Below are 16,906 nucleotides of genomic sequence, written 5' to 3' on the forward strand. Positions count from 1 at the left end.
CCTTTCTTTGCATATGGATTTCCAACTGTTCCCAAACTATTTGTTGCAAGACTATTCTTTCTCCGCTGAAGCGCGCTGCCACCTCGTCACACTCACCAGGGGCGTGTGACTCTATTTCGGGGCTCTCCTTGAGGCCCCAGCCCGCTTGTGGTACCCTTGGCCACGGGAGTCCCAGGGGAGCCCCAGCGGAGCCCCCAGCTGAGCAGGATCCGGGGGCGCTCAGCTCCGCCCTCCGCAGCCACGCCCCCCACAGCCACGCCCCTCGTCAACGCGCGCTCGACCACGCCCCGCCCCAAGAACTTCGGTTGCCAAGACAATCGCCGGGGAAACGAGGACTGGTCTGATTTCCGGCCTGTCGTGAAGCTCCGAGCGAGCTGCGCATGGGCAGTCGCGGCGGGATGGCCTGTTGCCACCTTGCGGTCAACTTGGGTCTTCGCCCCTCCTGTCCTGGGCCTCTGGGCCTCGCCTCTTCGTGCCTTTGCCGCTTCTCAGGGGCTTCGGTCGCCAGCGAAGCCAAGTTTACCCAGGCCGGAGACAAACGTGCTGGGCAGAGGACCCAGGAGGAGACCTGGCTTTGCTTACAGTATCATACATTCTGTGGTGCCCAAGATTAGGTATCTGAGAAACCACCAAGGAGCCGACACCGATGCAAACACACGAGGATTTATTTACAAGCTCGAGCTTGGGCCCAAGTATACCCAACATAGCAGAGCGGGGACTTGGACCCCGAGGTGGGTTCCAGCTTAGTTTTATGGACTGGTATAGGGGACCTCCAGAAGGGGTGGAGGAATTTCTCAAGTTCTGTTCACATTCTGATATAGGGCTTTCAAGGGTAATGAGCTCAGTTCTTATTCTGATATGGGACTTTTTACCATGGGCGTTGAGCTCTGTTCTCATTCTAATATGAGGCTTTCTAGGGCGTTAAGCTGTGAGCTGTTTTTTTCCTGTAACTGAAGCAAGGTAAATTTCAGCTCTTATTCACAGGGGCCTGAGATGGCTGTACTTGTGCTAAGGCTGAACTTAAGGTGGAAAGGCCTTAATTTTCTCGGCCTCCACACATTCTAGGGAATTGAGGAAGAAATGACAAGCAAGACGTAGACCGCCTAGCAGGTGTCAGGGACATACATAGTTGGTGCTCAGAGTGTGTCCGCAAGTGCCAGACGTGCGTTTGGAAAAGTGTGTGAAGGGGACCCAGACGCCCCGCGGCCCGCAGCCCTGCCCTGCGGTCAGGATCCCTAGGCTTTGCCTGGACTCTCGCTGCCGGTTGTCCCTGCGCATGCGCACGCGGGGCGGCCGTACAGCTTCGCTTCGCGTCCTGTTTGGCTCCGGCTGCGCGCCGTCCAGGGCCCCGCGCGTTGCCATAGAGACCCGGGAGCGCGGAGGGGCGAGCTTGCCCTTACGCCGAGCTGCAGGGGTCCAGATCGCCATGTCTTTCCGCGACCTCCGCAGTAAGGCTGCCCTGCTCGTGTCCCCTGCGGCGCCGCGGCCGAGTCTCCTCCCATCCCCCGCCGCCCCGCGCGTGGTTTCACTTACCCCCCTGAACCACTGTGTGCTTTCCGGGCAGGGAGGGCAGGCAGCTCGGCGGGGGGAGCTGGCGCCGGAGTTGGCAGTGGGGTTCTGACTTCACGGCCTGCACGCTTCCTAAAGGGGCTGCCGAGGAGAAGCCCAGTGCCTTTGCAGGGAGGGGGGAGGGGTGGAATGAGGATAAGCGAATTAGTGCTACTTTGGGGGCGCCTGTTTAGAATATCACATTTTCGTCCCCACTTGCACAGTGAATTGGGTTGTGTGATCCCTGCATGAACTACTTGGAGGTAGAGAGAGGTCAAGTAGCTTGCTTTAGGTCACCCAGCTAGAACTGGGTGGAAGCTCGCATGGAGCAATGGGACTCTGTGAGTCAACATCCCTTGCACCCCTGCTTTTTTTTTTTTTTTTTTCAATATTTTACTTATTAATGAGAGAGAGAAGCAGGCTCCCCGTGGGGAGCCAGAGGCGGGATTCAGTCCCAGGACCCTGGGATCAAGACCTGAGCCAAAGGCAGATGCTCGACCACGTAGTCATCCAGGCGTCCCACATCTCTTGCCTTTTATGCACCATCATTCTCTGAATCAGAAGGTATTAGGCCAGCTGGCTCCACCTGCATAGGTGTAGCAGGTGATCGCCAATTTGGTGTGATCTGGGTACATCTTTTCTGACGAATTGCTGGACCTTTCACCATTAATGATTACTCCTTTCAGTTAGGAATCGCTCTTTTTCTACCATGTGAATATAGGGGAAGAGGCATCACATTTCATTGACATACCTAGTAGCGTCATGGTGTCAATTACACGCCCTCTGGGATTTGAAGGTTCTTGGTGACTGTGTGTCACAGAGACAGGTTTCTCCTCCCTCGCAGGCGGAGGCCAGTGTTCTGCTAGGGGACACCAAATGGAGTTGTGCCGGGAGAAGGGTGTAAAGAAGGGATTTCTGAACGTTTTGGCCTTAAATAAATGCCATACATTTGTGCAATTTATAATAAGAAGCATAGTCAAATTGCTGCCATTTTGCAGAATTAACAGCACTTGACTATTGCTTACTGGGAAGAAGTATTTAGGCAATGTGGGAAGACTGCTGCTTTGTTGACCATCACTCTGTTCACATTTCCCCCCAAACAGTGACAGAGCTCTTTGTGCTGTTGCACCTGCCTTTTCTTGTACCTTCTGGTCTATTGGCTGGTGAGATCCAGCCTAACCTCCAGTACCCAGGTGGCCTCTTTGTGAATGATGTTGAGATATTTTGAACCTTCAGGAAGAGCAAGGACAGGCATTACGCAGAGCCAGAAGCACACCGAACATAGATCTTGGCATGTTGTGGAAATCCAGAAAATGTTTGTTGTGTTCATTTTTGCATTCTGCTTAAAGCTTAATGACAGCAACCTCTGGTTTCCAAGTCTTAGTATTATTGTTTCTTGTTCTGGCTTATTAAAAAAAAATCTAAATATTACTGTATTGTTCAACCAGTCTCTTTAAGATTTCTTTAAATACAATGCAGTTAACCTTTAAAACTTTTATTATTAAGGTCCCATATGCTCACTAAAAAAAAAAAAAAGATAAAAAGACAACTCCAGAATAATTCAGAAAGGTGAATTTTGCCCTACCACCATCACTCCTAAACATAACCACTGTTAACACTTAACATATTTTTCTTTTTTTTTTTTAAGATTTATTTATTTATTCATGAGAGACATAGAGAGAGAGAGAGAGAGAGTCAGAGACACAGGCAGAGGGAGAAGCAGGTTCCATGCAGGGAGCGGATGTGGAACTCGATCCCGGGACTCCAGGATCACACCCTGGGCTGAAGGCAGACGCTCAACCACTGAGTCACCCAGGGATCCTGCATATTTTTCTTTTTAAGATTGATTTACTTATTTGAGAGAGAACATGCCCATGCACCAATGTGCCCGTATGTGAGCAGGGGGTGCTGGGCAGAGAGGGAGAGAAGCAGACTCCCGGCTAAGTGCGGTGCCCTCACGGCTTGATCTCGTGACCCTGAGATAACGACCTGAGCCAAAATCAAGAGTCGAGTACTCAACCGACTGAGCCACCCGGGCACCCCAACATAATTTTTCTCTATGACATTTTATAAAACCAGATATTTCTGATTTTGAGGGTAAAGAGAAAGGTATCCGAGAGAGAAATGACATATCAGAGAAATTCTATTGACAGCCAACCTCTAAACCCTATTATAATGTACAGCTTCCACTTTTTCTTCCCATTGAATGTAAATGTTTTTCAAGAAGCACATTATGTATTTTAACTTTCATCTCCTTTTTACTTTCCTTCTTAGAGACTTTTTTTTTTTATGATAGTCACACAGAGAAAGAGAGAGAGGCAGAGACAGGCAGAGGGAGAAGCAGGCTCCATGCACTGGGAGCCCGACGTGGGATTTGATCCCGGGTCTCCAGGATCGCGCCCTGGCCAAAGGCAGGCGCTAAACCACTGTGCCACCCAGGGATCCCCCTTCTTAGAGACTTGATAAATAGTCCCTAAAACTGTCTTATACATTGGGAACTTGTGCATTGGGAATAAAAAGGGGAAGCAAGGAAAGCATCTGAGTAAATAAGTGGCTGCTTTTTGATGGGGAACTGACCGAATTGTATTTTACCTTTGGACAGATTTTACAGAGATGATGAGAGCCTTGGGATACCCTCGACATATCTCTATGGAAAACTTCCGCACACCGAACTTTGGACTTGTGTCTGAAGTGCTTCTCTGGCTTGTGAGACGGTTAGAATTGTACTTTATTAAGGTCTAAGAGTGAATACTATATTTTATTCAGTACCCACCTAGAGTACTGTTTGTAAAATACAGGATTCAGTAAATTTTGAGTTTGACAGACTCAATTATAACCTGTTAAAAAATCAGTTGCATATAAAGAATGATGTGGGAGAAGGGAATGTACTGGGCAGTGGTAAAAGATTTCTCAGTAGGAAGCAGACACTGGGCACTGGTCCACGCTCCTCTTCATGTTTTCACTTTCCTCGGGGTGACAGGGATCTCCACATGCTCTAGTGAGTATATTGGAGTAGAAATCATTTAGATTCAGATTTCATTTTGTGTGAAAAAAAAAAATTTTAAGCTTTATTTATTCACGAGAGACACAGAGAGGCAGACACAGGTAGAGGGAGAAGCAGGCTCCCCACACCTGATGTGGGACTCGATCCTGGGACTCCAGGCTCACGACCTGAGCCAAAGGGAGACACTCAACCATTGAGCCACCCATGTGCCCCTTGGGTGAAAAATCTAATTCAGGGTTGGCAAACTTTTTTAAGGAGATCGTAAATATTTTAGGTGTTTTTTTTTTTTTAATTTTTATTTATTTATGATAGGCACACAGTGAGAGAGAGAGAGAGAGAGAGGCAGAAACACAGGCAGAGGGAGAAGCAGGCTCCATGCACCGGGAGCCCGACGTGGGAATCGATCCCGGGTCTCCAGGATCGCGCCCTGGGCCAAAGGCAGGCGCCAAACCGCTGCGCCACCCAGGGATCCCAATATTTTAGGTGTTAAGGCTACATAAAATCTTTCTACCCTATTCTTTACATCTCATAATCCTTTAGAGATGTAAAAACCCTCTTAGCATGCAGGCTGTACAGAGACACAGGGCAGCAGTCTGCTGACCGCTGGTGGGTCATCAGTAACTCGAAGAATTCCAGTAACTGCAGTTTGTCAAGCTAACTAGTTAGCCCTGGGTCAAGGGCTGTCAGCCAGAGTAATAGTTGTAATTATTTTAATTAAAATTTGAGGTCTGAGATAGATTTAATTTTGGAAGCTGAGCCCCAGATTTGATTTTTGAAGTTACTTAAGTCTGTTTTTATATGAGTATTCACTCCCCTTGGTGTTTGGTATTTTATGATGCTTTTGAAGTCTTTCTTAATCTTTCTCCCTTAACCGGGCACTCAGAGAGCCTGCTATTACAGATCGTCTCAGCTGCCCACTTTGTCTTTTGTGGACTTGGTGCTTAATTAACTTGTCTTTCTCTCCATGAAAGGTACGAACCTCAGACCGACATCCCTTCTGATGTTGAGACTGAACAAGACCGAGTTTTCTTCATTAAGGCAATTGCCCAGTTCCTGGTTAGTTGACAGTTACTTGTTGGAGTTGGACTATTAAGTACATTACAGATAAGTTTTTCTTTCCTACAGAAAGCAGCTACGGCTACTTTCACCTTTCTAAGCCCATCTGATCACCAGGTTCCTGTGGAGGCATTTCGCCGTACAGGCTTTTCGGTTTTTTGGTTTCGATTCATTATTTGTTAAGAATTCTATTTAGTTAGTTTTGTGGGGCTTTTTTTAAATGTTTTATTTATTTATTTTATTTTATTTTATTTTTAAAGATTTTATTTATTTATGAGAGACACAGAGAGAGAGACAGAGACACAGGCAAAGGGAGAAGCAGGCTCCATGCAGGGAGCCTGACGTGGGACTTGATCCCAGGTCTCCAGGATCAGTCCCTGGGCTGAAGGCGGCTCTAAGCTGTTGAGCCACCTGGGCTGCCCCTATTTTTTATTTTTTAAAGATTTTTATTTATTTATCCATGAGACACACACACACAGAGGCAGAGACACAAGCAGGCTCCACGCAGGGAGCCCAACGTGGGACTCCATCCCGGGTCTCCAGGATCATGACCTGGGCCAAAGGCGGTACTAAACTGCTGAGCTACCTGAGCTGCCCCTATTTAGTTAGTTTTGAATAGGTAAAGTGCATCATAGTTAAAAAAAAATTTTTTTTTAAGATTTTATTTAAGAGAGAGCACGCATGAGCAGGAGGAAAGGTAGAGGGAGAAAGAGAGGGAGAAGCAGACTCCTTGCTGAGCAGGGAGCCTGACTGAGGGCTCAGTTTCAGGACCCTGGGATCATGACCTGAGCTGAAGGTAGATGCCTCACTGACTGAGCCACCCAGGTGTCCCTGAGATTTTTTTCTTAATTGTGAAACAATATAGAATAAAATTACTTTTTGTCATGTCTGCCATTGACCCAGTTCATCCCCAGTTCCATCCTCCAGTGATTCTTTATGGGTATATAAGCAAACACAGTATACATTCTTTTCCCTTCTTTTTACATGAATGGTAGCATATGGTACACCACTGCTTAGAATCTTGCTTTCTTCACTTAATGGTAGTACGTTTTGGAGAACTTTCCAAATCCATATCTAGTTTCCTCATTCTCTTATACCTGGATAGCATTGCTTTCAAGGATATACCATGATTTATATAATTTATATATAGATCAGCATTTAGATTGTTTGTTAACTTTTGCTTTTTGAAACTGTGCTATAGTGATAACCAATACGTATCATTTTGCTTGTGGCTGTATCCTTAGGATAAGTTCTTAAGATTGGAATTGCTGGGTCAAAGATGCATGCATCTGTAATTTTATTGTTATTTACCAAATTGCTCTCTATCAAGATTGTATCAGTTTACACACCCACTTGCAGCGCTTGAGTCCCTTGGAAGTTTAACTCAGCACAATCAGGTTATTAAAGAGAGGTTTTCAAATTACCTACATGGGATTCAATTTAGATTTTATGTATGAAAGGGCCTTAAACTTTTTTTTTTTTTTTTGTCTAAAACTAGGCCACCAAGGCACATATAAAACTCAATACCAAGAAGCTTTATCAGGCAGATGGATATGCAGTGAAAGAACTTTTGAAGATCACCTCTGTCCTTTATAATGCTATGAAGACCAAAGGGATGGAGGGTTCTCAGATAGGAGAGGAGGACATCAGCAAATTCAAGTTTGATCTTGGCTCAAAGGTAAGGACAATGAGAGGCTCTCAGTGACACAGGACAGAATGTGTACTTCTTAAACTCTGAAGGGGAACATGTCAGGTACTTTCCATAGTCCTTGACTGAGAGCAGTTTGTCAGTTCTGTGCTCACAGCATTTGGTTACAAAGAGAAGGCACAAGAAATGAATCCAGCTGCGTATCGAAAGCCCACTGTATGCCAGGCCCAGTTGAGATGCTGGGGATACAGGCGTGAACAACAAGGACAGAAATCCTGTTCCTGTGGCTCCAGGGGGGAGTCAGACTAAGCCACAAAGCAGAAGGAACGGCAGGTCAGAGGTGATCAGTGTGTGGGGAAGTCAAAGCAGGGCAGGGCCTGGGGTAGGCGAGGCGGGTATGCTCAGTAGGGAGATGGGACTGGTGAGTCTTCAGAGCTCTGAAGGAGGGAGGAGCAAGCCATGCAGCAGAGGAGGAAAGGTAGCCTCTGATGAAAGTATGCTTTGTGCGTTTGAGGACACGGGGCCATTCAGGGAGAGACGGAGCTGGGAACCCCTGCGTGGTGCCTGCACAGCCACGGTAAAGACTTTTGACTCTGAGCTGGGAAATCACTGCGCTTAGAGCAGAGAAGTACATGATTCAAAGGATCACTTTGGGTGCTGGGTTTTTTTTTTTTTTTCTTTTTTTTTTTTAAATTTATTTTTTGTTGGTGTTCAATTTACTAACATACAGAATAACCCCCAGTGCCCGTCACCCATTCACTCCCACCCCCCGCCCTTCTCCCCTTCCACCACCCCTAGTTCGTTTCCCAGAGTTAGCAGTCTTTACGTTCTGTCTCCCTTTCTGATATTTCCCACACATTTCTTCTCCCTTCCCTTATATTCCCTTTCACTATTATTTATATTCCCCAAATGAATGAGAACATATAATGTTTGTCCTTCACCGACTGATTTACTTCACTCAGCATAATACCCTCCAGTTCCATCCACGCTGAAGCAAATGGTGGGTATTTGTCATTTCTAATAGCTGAGTAATAGTGCTGGGTTGAGATCAGACTGAAGGAGGTGAGGGTCGAAGCAGACCTGTTAGAGAGCAAGAGATGACCGTGACCTTGAACAGGGCAGTGATGTCAGGAGCTCAGCTGAGATGGGAGAGAGCTGAGCTGTCAGGCGTTGGAGGACTTGGTGAAAGCAGCAAGCCAAAAATGAAAGTTAAATCTTTAACCCCCTACTGTGATGGTTTGGGCCAGGGGCTAAAAGCAGAGGAAGCATCACCCCTCTCTCCTGCCAGGCTGTTCTGTTTTTTCCCAGGAGAAGACACACCCTTCAAGGGGTTGTCTCCTGAGGGAGCTCTCAACAGAAGGCTCCGGCGGGTGGGGAGGACTAGGAAGAGTGGTGTGTCTTGAGTCAGTGGGAAGAGTGGCCTCAGGTTTTCTCCCCAGCTCCCCCACAAGGAGGCAGAGGCAGAGGTGCTGAAGAGAACCTCAACCCACCCTGAAGACCTGGGAGTGAAGGCTCCCAGGCTAGGGGTGCAGATGGAAGGTGGGGGTCAGAGGGCCTGAATCCTTGACTGCCACTCCTTTCAGAGCCTGCACTGCCTTGCTGGGCCTTGGCTGGTGTGAGCCTGGGCACAAGTCCTCGCTGACTGCATGAGGCCTGCCAGGGGAAGCCTTTGTGATCACCTGTGGTCAGGCCGGAGAAATCATACCTAAGTGTTTTTTGTTTTTTTTTTTTTAAGATTTTATTTACTTATTCATGAGAGACACATAGAGAAGGAGAGGCAGAGACACAGGCAAAGGGAGAAGCAGGCTCCATGCAGGGAGCCTGACATGGGACTCGATCCCAGGACTCCAGGATCATGCCCTGGGCTGAAGGCGATGCTAAACTCCTGAGTCACCCGGGCTACCCCACATTTAGGTTTGTAACTAGGAGCCAGACTGCTCAGTGGAAAGAAGTGGCCAGAAGTTAGAACCTAATTTAAATGTGGATCTTGTGGGTTTGGATGTGAGTTGAGAGAAAACCGACCATGCAGAGAAGATCCTACAGCCACACTGTCTACTGGAAGTTTCTGTGATGATAAATGTTCTGTATCTATGCCATACTGTAGCAGCCACTAATCCTGTGTAGCTAGCACAACCGAATGACCAGGTTCCAAATTTTATTTAAATTTAAATAATTTAACATTGAAAATTGGCCACACAGTTTAGCCATCAGAGCTCTGAAGTATTTGGTCTGAGTACCTGCAGGGGTGAAGTTGCATTTACTGAAATGGAGGGGATTGTGGAAGGAGCAGGCCTGGTGGGAAAGGTGGGGAGTTTGGGTGGGAGCACATTGAGTATGGGGGCGTCCAGCCTCCGGTCATAGGAGGTGTTGCCGCCTGAGCTTAGGATGGAGAGGGGGTAGAGAAGAGTTCAGGGACTGAATTCTGATGGCCTCCAGGGCTGGGAAGTGGGAAGCTGGGGAGATGATGAGACAAAGGGAATGGGACATTCGCTGCAATGAGGTTGTGTGTGTGGGGTAGCTGGAGGAAGCAGAACCCTGGGGGACTAAGGAAAGGGGAAGAAAGTCAGTGGCTATGAACGCAGAGGGAGACTTGCTGTCCGTGGCTTGGGAATAAAAGTGAGGTGGGACTTCATTGGGGAGCGAGGAAGAGTGAGCAGAGTAAGGAAATGTTTGGGTTCTCTGGAAAAGTTAGCATGAACAAGGAAGTGTTGGGGGGACCTGTGAACCCTAAGAAAGAAGCTTGTGCTTGGGGCTAGAGGCTGGCATCTTCCCAGCAGTAGCTCCACCCTTGTAGGAGCCGGCTACTGCTATGCACATGTTAACTCACGGGACCTTGGGACCCTCGGCAGCCCTGCACCCTGCTGTGAGGAGGCAGAGAGCTGGAAGCAGCAGGGTTGAGCACAGGACAGCAGGATTCTGCAGCAGGAAACGTGTCTCTGAGGTTCCCCTCTGGGGAACAGCTCATGCACAGGATGGAAATATGTGTCTTGTGGAAAACGTGTTTAGCAGTCAGGTATCCTGACTGGCGGCAGGAATTGTTATTAACAAACTGGTTGTTTCTGAATGTCTATTAAAAACCTGTCACTGAGGTTTCTGTTTTTGATATTTTCCCTCCAGATTGCCGATTTGAAAGCAGCCAGGCAGCTTGCTTCTGAAATCACCTCCAAAGGAGCATCTCTGTATGACCTGCTGGGCAAGGAAGTAGAGTTGAGGGTGAGCTGAGTTCAGATACTTAAATACTTAGCTGAGCATTTTTCAAGGTTTTCTTGCCGATTCTGTGATTTCCCTGTCCTCGTTTCATCACACTGAACCTGATTAAATGAGGAATGTGCAGGGAGGTCATAGTATGAACTGCTAATCCTGATTCTAGTGGCTGCTGCTCTGTTCTTAATAGCTTTGACTTTTAGTTCAGGAATGGCAGTTATGTGGCATGCTTCTGGCACTTGCCTCCTTGTGCCCATGGCAGACTTTGCTGGTCATGGTGTTTTTCCTTGGGAACTCAGCATTTGTGTCTACAAAGTGCTCTTCTGAGCCCATGGTTCCCAGACCTTGCTCCCAAGAGGAGTCCCGTGGGGACCTATAAAAACTACTGATACTTGGCTTCCGTGCCAGTGTCATTGGCTTGGAGTAGACATGGACACTGGGGCTTGTTAAGTCTTAGCTAATCTAATGTGCAGCAGATTTGGGCAGCCTGTGACCTAGCCAGTTACTACCCCTCAGCTGAAGTTGATGTTACCATTAAAATTTATTTGCACTCCTTGTTCTAGACAATGCCAACCAAGGATAATGCTTCATCCACTACGTTTACAGAGCTGTTTAATAAGAGTGTGGCTCCTATAGTCCTTTTAAATGTCCAAGTTGTCCTCCATACCAGTGAATTAGAATGTCTGGGGGTGAGAGCCAGCCATCCAGCCCCCCCCCCTTTTTAAGATTTATGTATTTGTGGGGGCGGGGTGGGGGAGAGGTGCCAGTGGGAGGGACAGACAGAGAGGAAGAGAGAATGTCAAGCAGACACTGCACTGAGTGTGGAGCCCAACTTGAGGCTCTATCTCAAAACCCTGAAATCACAACCTGAGCCAAAACCAAGAGTTGATCACTTAACCAACTGTGCCCTCCAGGCACCCCACTCAGGGGCCGCCCAGACATCCAGCTTTTAAAGAACTCCAAGTGATTCCATTGTGCAGTAAAAGTTTGGGACCTACTGGTTTAAGAAGAAATGGAGTTTTGTTTAATTTTTATCTGTAAGGATTTATGGCATTTGAAGCATGCATGCTCACCTCTAATGTTTTTAAATTAAGTGCATTTAATTAATTTTGTTCCAGTCGGTAAGTCAGCCATGACCTCTCTCACTGCCTGGCCTGTGTTCTGGAATCACTGCTGTAGTGTAATGGTATTTTTCCTCTCGCTTTTCATTTCTGTCCCTGGAAGCAGGGGACTTGGGTGCCAGCTCACTATCCTGCTCTTGATATATTAACCTAGCAGTTGCCACCTGGTGAAGGGCAGTTTACAGAATAAAACTGCCACTCTTATCTAATAGCTAATTTAGATAACTAACAAGACAGCTCCAGGCCTTCTATGTTTTCTCTTTATAGTGCATGTGGGTGTGTATCTGCATGCATTTCTAACATACCTAGAGACAAGAGCTCATCACTTGATAATTGCCACAGAGCTGTGGCTTCATTGTATGACTTCAATTAGGATTCCTACTAGGGATTCTTAGCACCATCCTATAATGAATTGAAATAATCAGTGGCTGAACAATTGCCATGGGAGCCAAGAATATGGTACTTCTCACATTCTGTATATAGCTGTAATCTGAGGAAGATCCCCTACCCAGTATTTGTTTTTCATACACTCAACAAACATTCCTTGAGGACTAGCACCCACCACAGGCAAGGCACTGTGCCTTGTGTCCTTGAGTAGGTCATAATCCCTGCCCTCCATAGTTTCCATCAGTTGGGGATATGAGGAGTACCATGGAATAAAGGAAGCCAAGGCTGAGTTTGCTGCAGGAACCTTATAACTGCATTGGCGTTGAAATCCCATGTGTCAGAAGTTCCTAGCACTGTTGTGATAGGCACGGATGCCTCCCTTGATTGGTTCATGGTTAATGCCAGGGGCAGGGCCATGGTGACTCCTCTCATTATGGTTGGTATCAGTTATCAACAACAAGCAACTTAGAGGGAATCAATCATAGGAAAGATCATAGAAGCTGGCAGAGGATTCATACAGCAAGTTGAGCAACACTTGGTTTTGGATTCACCTGAACAAATGTAGGGAAAGGAGTAAATTTGGGAGAAAAGATGATGGAGGTAAGCTCAGTTTTGCCCGTGGTGTCTTGGCGATGTGGGGGCTGTAGTTGGGGACGGCCCAGGGCATTAGAGGGAGGATAGGTTGGCAGTAGGATTAGAAAGATGTGGAACCACCTGGCTGGCTCAGTTGGTGGAGCATACGACTCTTGATCTCAGGGTTGTGAGTTCAGGCCTCACGTTGGAAGTAGATATGACTTTTTAAAAAAAAGACGTTTGGAAGAGGTGCTGGAAGAAAATTTTACATCAGAGATGTACCCTGTAATAGAACTTTGGAAAACTAATCTATAAGCCATATCCAGATCTGGGGAATAGTTTTGAGAATTCATTTTCTGAAAATACTTGTAATTTCATTTCATTGTTTCTCATAGGAACTGAGAACAGAAGCAATTGCCAGACCTCTGGAAATAAATGAGACTGAAAAAGTGATGAGAATTGCAATAAAAGATATTTTGGTAAGATTATTTGCTTTTATGTAATGTTTTTGTGCCTAGGACTTGAAAATACTGATTTATTCCCTGACTTCTTAAGACAGAATAACCCTAGGCCTAGTGACAGAGAAAGGGGTATGATTGTGGGGAAATGGAAAATGCAGAGGACAGTCTAGGATACCTAGGTTATTTACTTCTATTTTTTTCCCGTTGTTATAAATATGAACAACTTCTCCCCCCAAGTTTGTCAGTTTTAATAACAATTCCCTTAAATTCTTCAATAATTTTCATAAGTAATGCTCTATTGTATGGACTTTCATTACTTTATTTAACTACTTCCTTACTATTGGGCATTTAAGTCATTTTCAGGTTTACTTTTTTTTTTTTTTTAAATGTTCCTCATACCTGGGCATGGAGATTTTTTCTCTCTCTCCTTAATTTTTATTTTAAAAAATGTTATGTATTTCAGAGAGGAAGTCAGCATGAGTTGGGGGATGGAGGGACAGAAGAGGGAGAAGCAGACCCTCACTGAGCAAGGAACCTGATGCGGGCTCAATTCCAGGACCCTGAGATCGTGACCTGAGTTGAAGGTAGACACTAGACCCACCAAGCCACCCAGGTGTCCCATCTCTCTCTCTTTTTTTAAATATTTATTTATTTCAGGGCAGCCGGGGTGGCTCAGCGGTTTAGCGCTGCCTTCAGCCCAGGGCCAGATCCTGGAGACCTGGGATCGAGTCCCACGTCGGGCTCCCTGCATGGAGCCTGCTTCTCCCTCTGCCTTGTGTCTCTGCCTCTCTCTCTGTGTGTCTCTCATGAATAAATAAATAAACTCTTAAAAAAAAAGACTTAAAAAAAAGATTTATTTATTTCAGAAAGAGAGTGAACACATGAGCTAGCTGAGTGAGGGACAGAAGGAGAAGGAGAGAGAATCTCAAGCAAACTTCCTGCTGATTGTGGAGCCTGACACAGGGCTCGATCTCACAATCCTGAGACCACGACTTGAGCCAAAACCAAGAGTCAGACACTGTAACCAGCTGCACCACCCTGGTGCCTCTGGGCACAGGGTTTCTAACTAGCGCTATAAAGAATAGAATGACCGCCATCCTTTACTGCTTACCTACAGTCAAGTATTTGCTCATCTTACCTGATGCATTCATTTGGAGGGCAGTAGTGAGGGAGACTCTAGACTCAGACTACTTGGGTTTGAATCCCACTGTCTGATCTTAAGTAAGTTACTTAACCACCCTGTGCCTCACTTTGCTCATCCATAAAGTGAGGAGAATGGTACTGTCTGCCACATAGGGTCATTACGTACATTCATTATGACAGTGCACGGTATTTGTAGTCTCCAGCACATGTAGGTATTCAGTCATTACTAGGGATTTATTTTATTTTATTTTATTTTATTTTATTTTATTTTATTTTATTTTATTTTATATTTAATTTAATTTAATTAATTTATTTTGGGGGGGGATTCATTTTATTCAATAGACATAGGAGAGGGGATCCCTGGGTGCCTCAGCGGCGCCTGCCTTTGGTCCGGGGCACGATCCTGGAGACCTGGGATCGAGTCCCACATCTGGCTCCTGGTGTGGAGCCTGCTTCTCTCTCTGCCTGTGTCTCTGCCTCTCTCTCTCCCTCTGTGTCTATCATAAATAAATAAATCTTTAAAAAAAATAGACATAGGAGAGCCTTATGTAAACTAGGAGTAGCATAAAACAAGAATTTGCTGAGAGTTGTAAATTCTAAAATTTTTTTATTCTTTTTTTTTATTCTTTTTTTTTTTTTATTCGTTTTTTTTTTTTTTTTTTATGAGCTGAGATGGGACATCAGTTATATGCAGGCAGACAGATCCAAGAGGTAAATATGTTAAAGATAATGGAAGTCAAGGTTTTCACGGTTGGAAAACAGTTACGGATATGAAAAACTTAGAATGAACCCTGAAATTGGAGGTGTTGGCTAAGTGCATAGTTTTCATTGGATAGACAGGTAACTGGCTAGCTCTAGGAATGCATTTGGTTAAAAAAAAAAAAAAAAAAAAAAAAAAAAAAAAAAAAAGGAATGCATTTGGTACGCATGTATGTTTGTACACATGAGTGTATGTCATATATTTATGTACATGCCCAAGTACGCCCACATACACATTCATACATTTCCTAGCTCTGAGCAAACCTACCATCAGATCTTGGCTTCTCAATGCCATTCTCCACTAAAAGGAACCAGGGCTCTTGGGGAGAAGCATCTGAGTCCAGAGGCTGGAACAGGAAAGTACAAGATCCCGTCGTGCCCAGAGAATGAAAGGGATCTATCAAAATCCTTTGCAAAATAGATAGCAAACCAGGGACAATTTAAGCTTCAAAATCAATAAATTATAGTAATGGATCATAGAGCATTGAATGAAATGGGAGGCCATGAGTTCTCACTGATATAAAAAATAAAGGACTATATTGAAAGCTGATGAAGAGAAAGTCTTTATTTCTTATAGTTTCAAAGTAGTTCATCTCAAGAGTACTTAGTAATTACAAAGGAGAAAACAGTGACTCCACTTGAGAATCCTGGCAGACACCTGCTTAATCAGGTGATCAAAGTGTAGGTCGCTGGTAGTGGGACAAATAAAAATCCTGCACACCCTATAGGACTCAGTGATAGCTGTGCTGTTTCTGCTAAAAGGTGCGTAATCTGAAGCTTATCAGACAAAGGCAGATTGAAGGACATTTTCCAAGCTGCTTGGCCCTTTTCTCCAGCAGTGGAAGGACATGGAAGTCCAGGAAGGGCCAAGAAGCCAAGGAAATGTGATGACCGAATTCCAGGGTGACCTCCGCCTGGTGTTACGGACGCCACGGCACAAGTGGGGATATCTGAGAGAGTCTGAGGACTGCAGGGTGGTGGTGCACCTGCGTTCATTTCATGTTTCAGTGATTATATCATGGTTGTGAAGGAAAGAGAAAGTCCTTGTTCATGGGAAATACAAATGTTGAGAGGTGATGGGACCTCAAGCCAGCAACCCACTCTGACCTGGGTCAGGAAAAAATGCTTTGTATTCTACTCTAGCTGTTTGTAAGTTTGTGATTGTTTCTCAATGTAAGTTTTTAAACTGCTAATACTCTTGTGCTTGTCAGTGTTCTGGCTGGATCAGGTTAACATGGCATGAATGTGCCTTAAGCACTAAGTATACATTAGAATAGTGAAAGGAGGGCACTGTTCATTTCTTGGGGGAACCTCCTTATGTATGTATGTATTATTTCCTTTTTTATTTTTTTAAAATATTTTATTTTTTTTATTAATGAGAGACAGAGAGAGAGAGAGAGAGAGAGGCAGAGACACAGGCAGAGGGAGAAACAGGCTGGCTCCATGTAGGGAGCCCGAAATGGGACTCCATCCGGGGTCTCCAGGATCACGCCCCAGGCCAAAGGTGGCGCTAAACCACTGAGCCACCTGGGCTGCCCTATTTCCTTTTTTAAATTGAAATATAGTTGACATGCAATGTTAACATTTTTTTTTTAAGATTTTATTTATCTATTCATGAGAGGCACAGAGAGAGAGAGAGGCAGAGACATGGGCAGAGAGAGAAGCAGGCTCCATGCAGGGAGCCTGATGCGGGACTCGATTCCAGGACTCCAGGATCACGCCCTCTTTCGAAGGCAGACGCTAAACCACTGAGCCACCCAGGGATCCTCTCAAGGTTAACATTAGTTTCAGGTGTACAACATAGTTGGTGAAGGCCTTTTAATGTATCTGTTAGTTGCTACAAAATATCCATGATGTTTGATAATTCTAAAAGCAAAACTAAAACAACAGCATGGATACTGAAAAGGGGTTATGATATATAGTTGTTTCAGAAAGCTAGGGGAAATTGTGTTTATCACACTGATAGTTATTTTTTTTAACATCTTTTTTTAAAAAGATTTTT

The 16,906-nt window shown here is 45.4% G+C and overlaps 1 protein-coding gene across 8 annotated transcripts in view; it reads left to right on the top strand.

The window, feature by feature from the left end:
* Nucleotides 1–422: 422 nt before the first annotated feature.
* Nucleotides 423–16,906, top strand: part of CLUAP1 (clusterin associated protein 1) — a 37,466-nt gene continuing 20,982 nt past the window's right edge. For 3 of the 8 annotated variants that reach the window (XM_077906395.1, XM_077906399.1, XM_077906400.1), the window contains exons 1-6: nucleotides 1,290–1,448; nucleotides 4,151–4,262; nucleotides 5,524–5,608; nucleotides 7,107–7,286; nucleotides 10,374–10,469; nucleotides 12,937–13,020. In XM_077906395.1, the coding sequence (XP_077762521.1) occupies nucleotides 1,427–1,448; nucleotides 4,151–4,262; nucleotides 5,524–5,608; nucleotides 7,107–7,286; nucleotides 10,374–10,469; nucleotides 12,937–13,020 (579 nt within the window). In that variant the 5' untranslated portion in view covers nucleotides 1,290–1,426. Of the gene's footprint in view, nucleotides 732–1,289; nucleotides 1,449–1,719; nucleotides 1,890–4,150; nucleotides 4,263–5,523; nucleotides 5,609–7,106; nucleotides 7,287–10,373; nucleotides 10,470–12,936; nucleotides 13,021–16,906 lie in introns of those variants that run through there. The other 5 variants (XM_077906393.1, XM_077906394.1, XM_077906397.1 and 2 more) reach the window with 5 other exon arrangements.

Source organism: Canis aureus, chromosome 8, assembly GCF_053574225.1.
Source record: "Canis aureus isolate CA01 chromosome 8, VMU_Caureus_v.1.0, whole genome shotgun sequence".
NCBI lineage: Eukaryota > Metazoa > Chordata > Mammalia > Carnivora > Canidae > Canis > Canis aureus.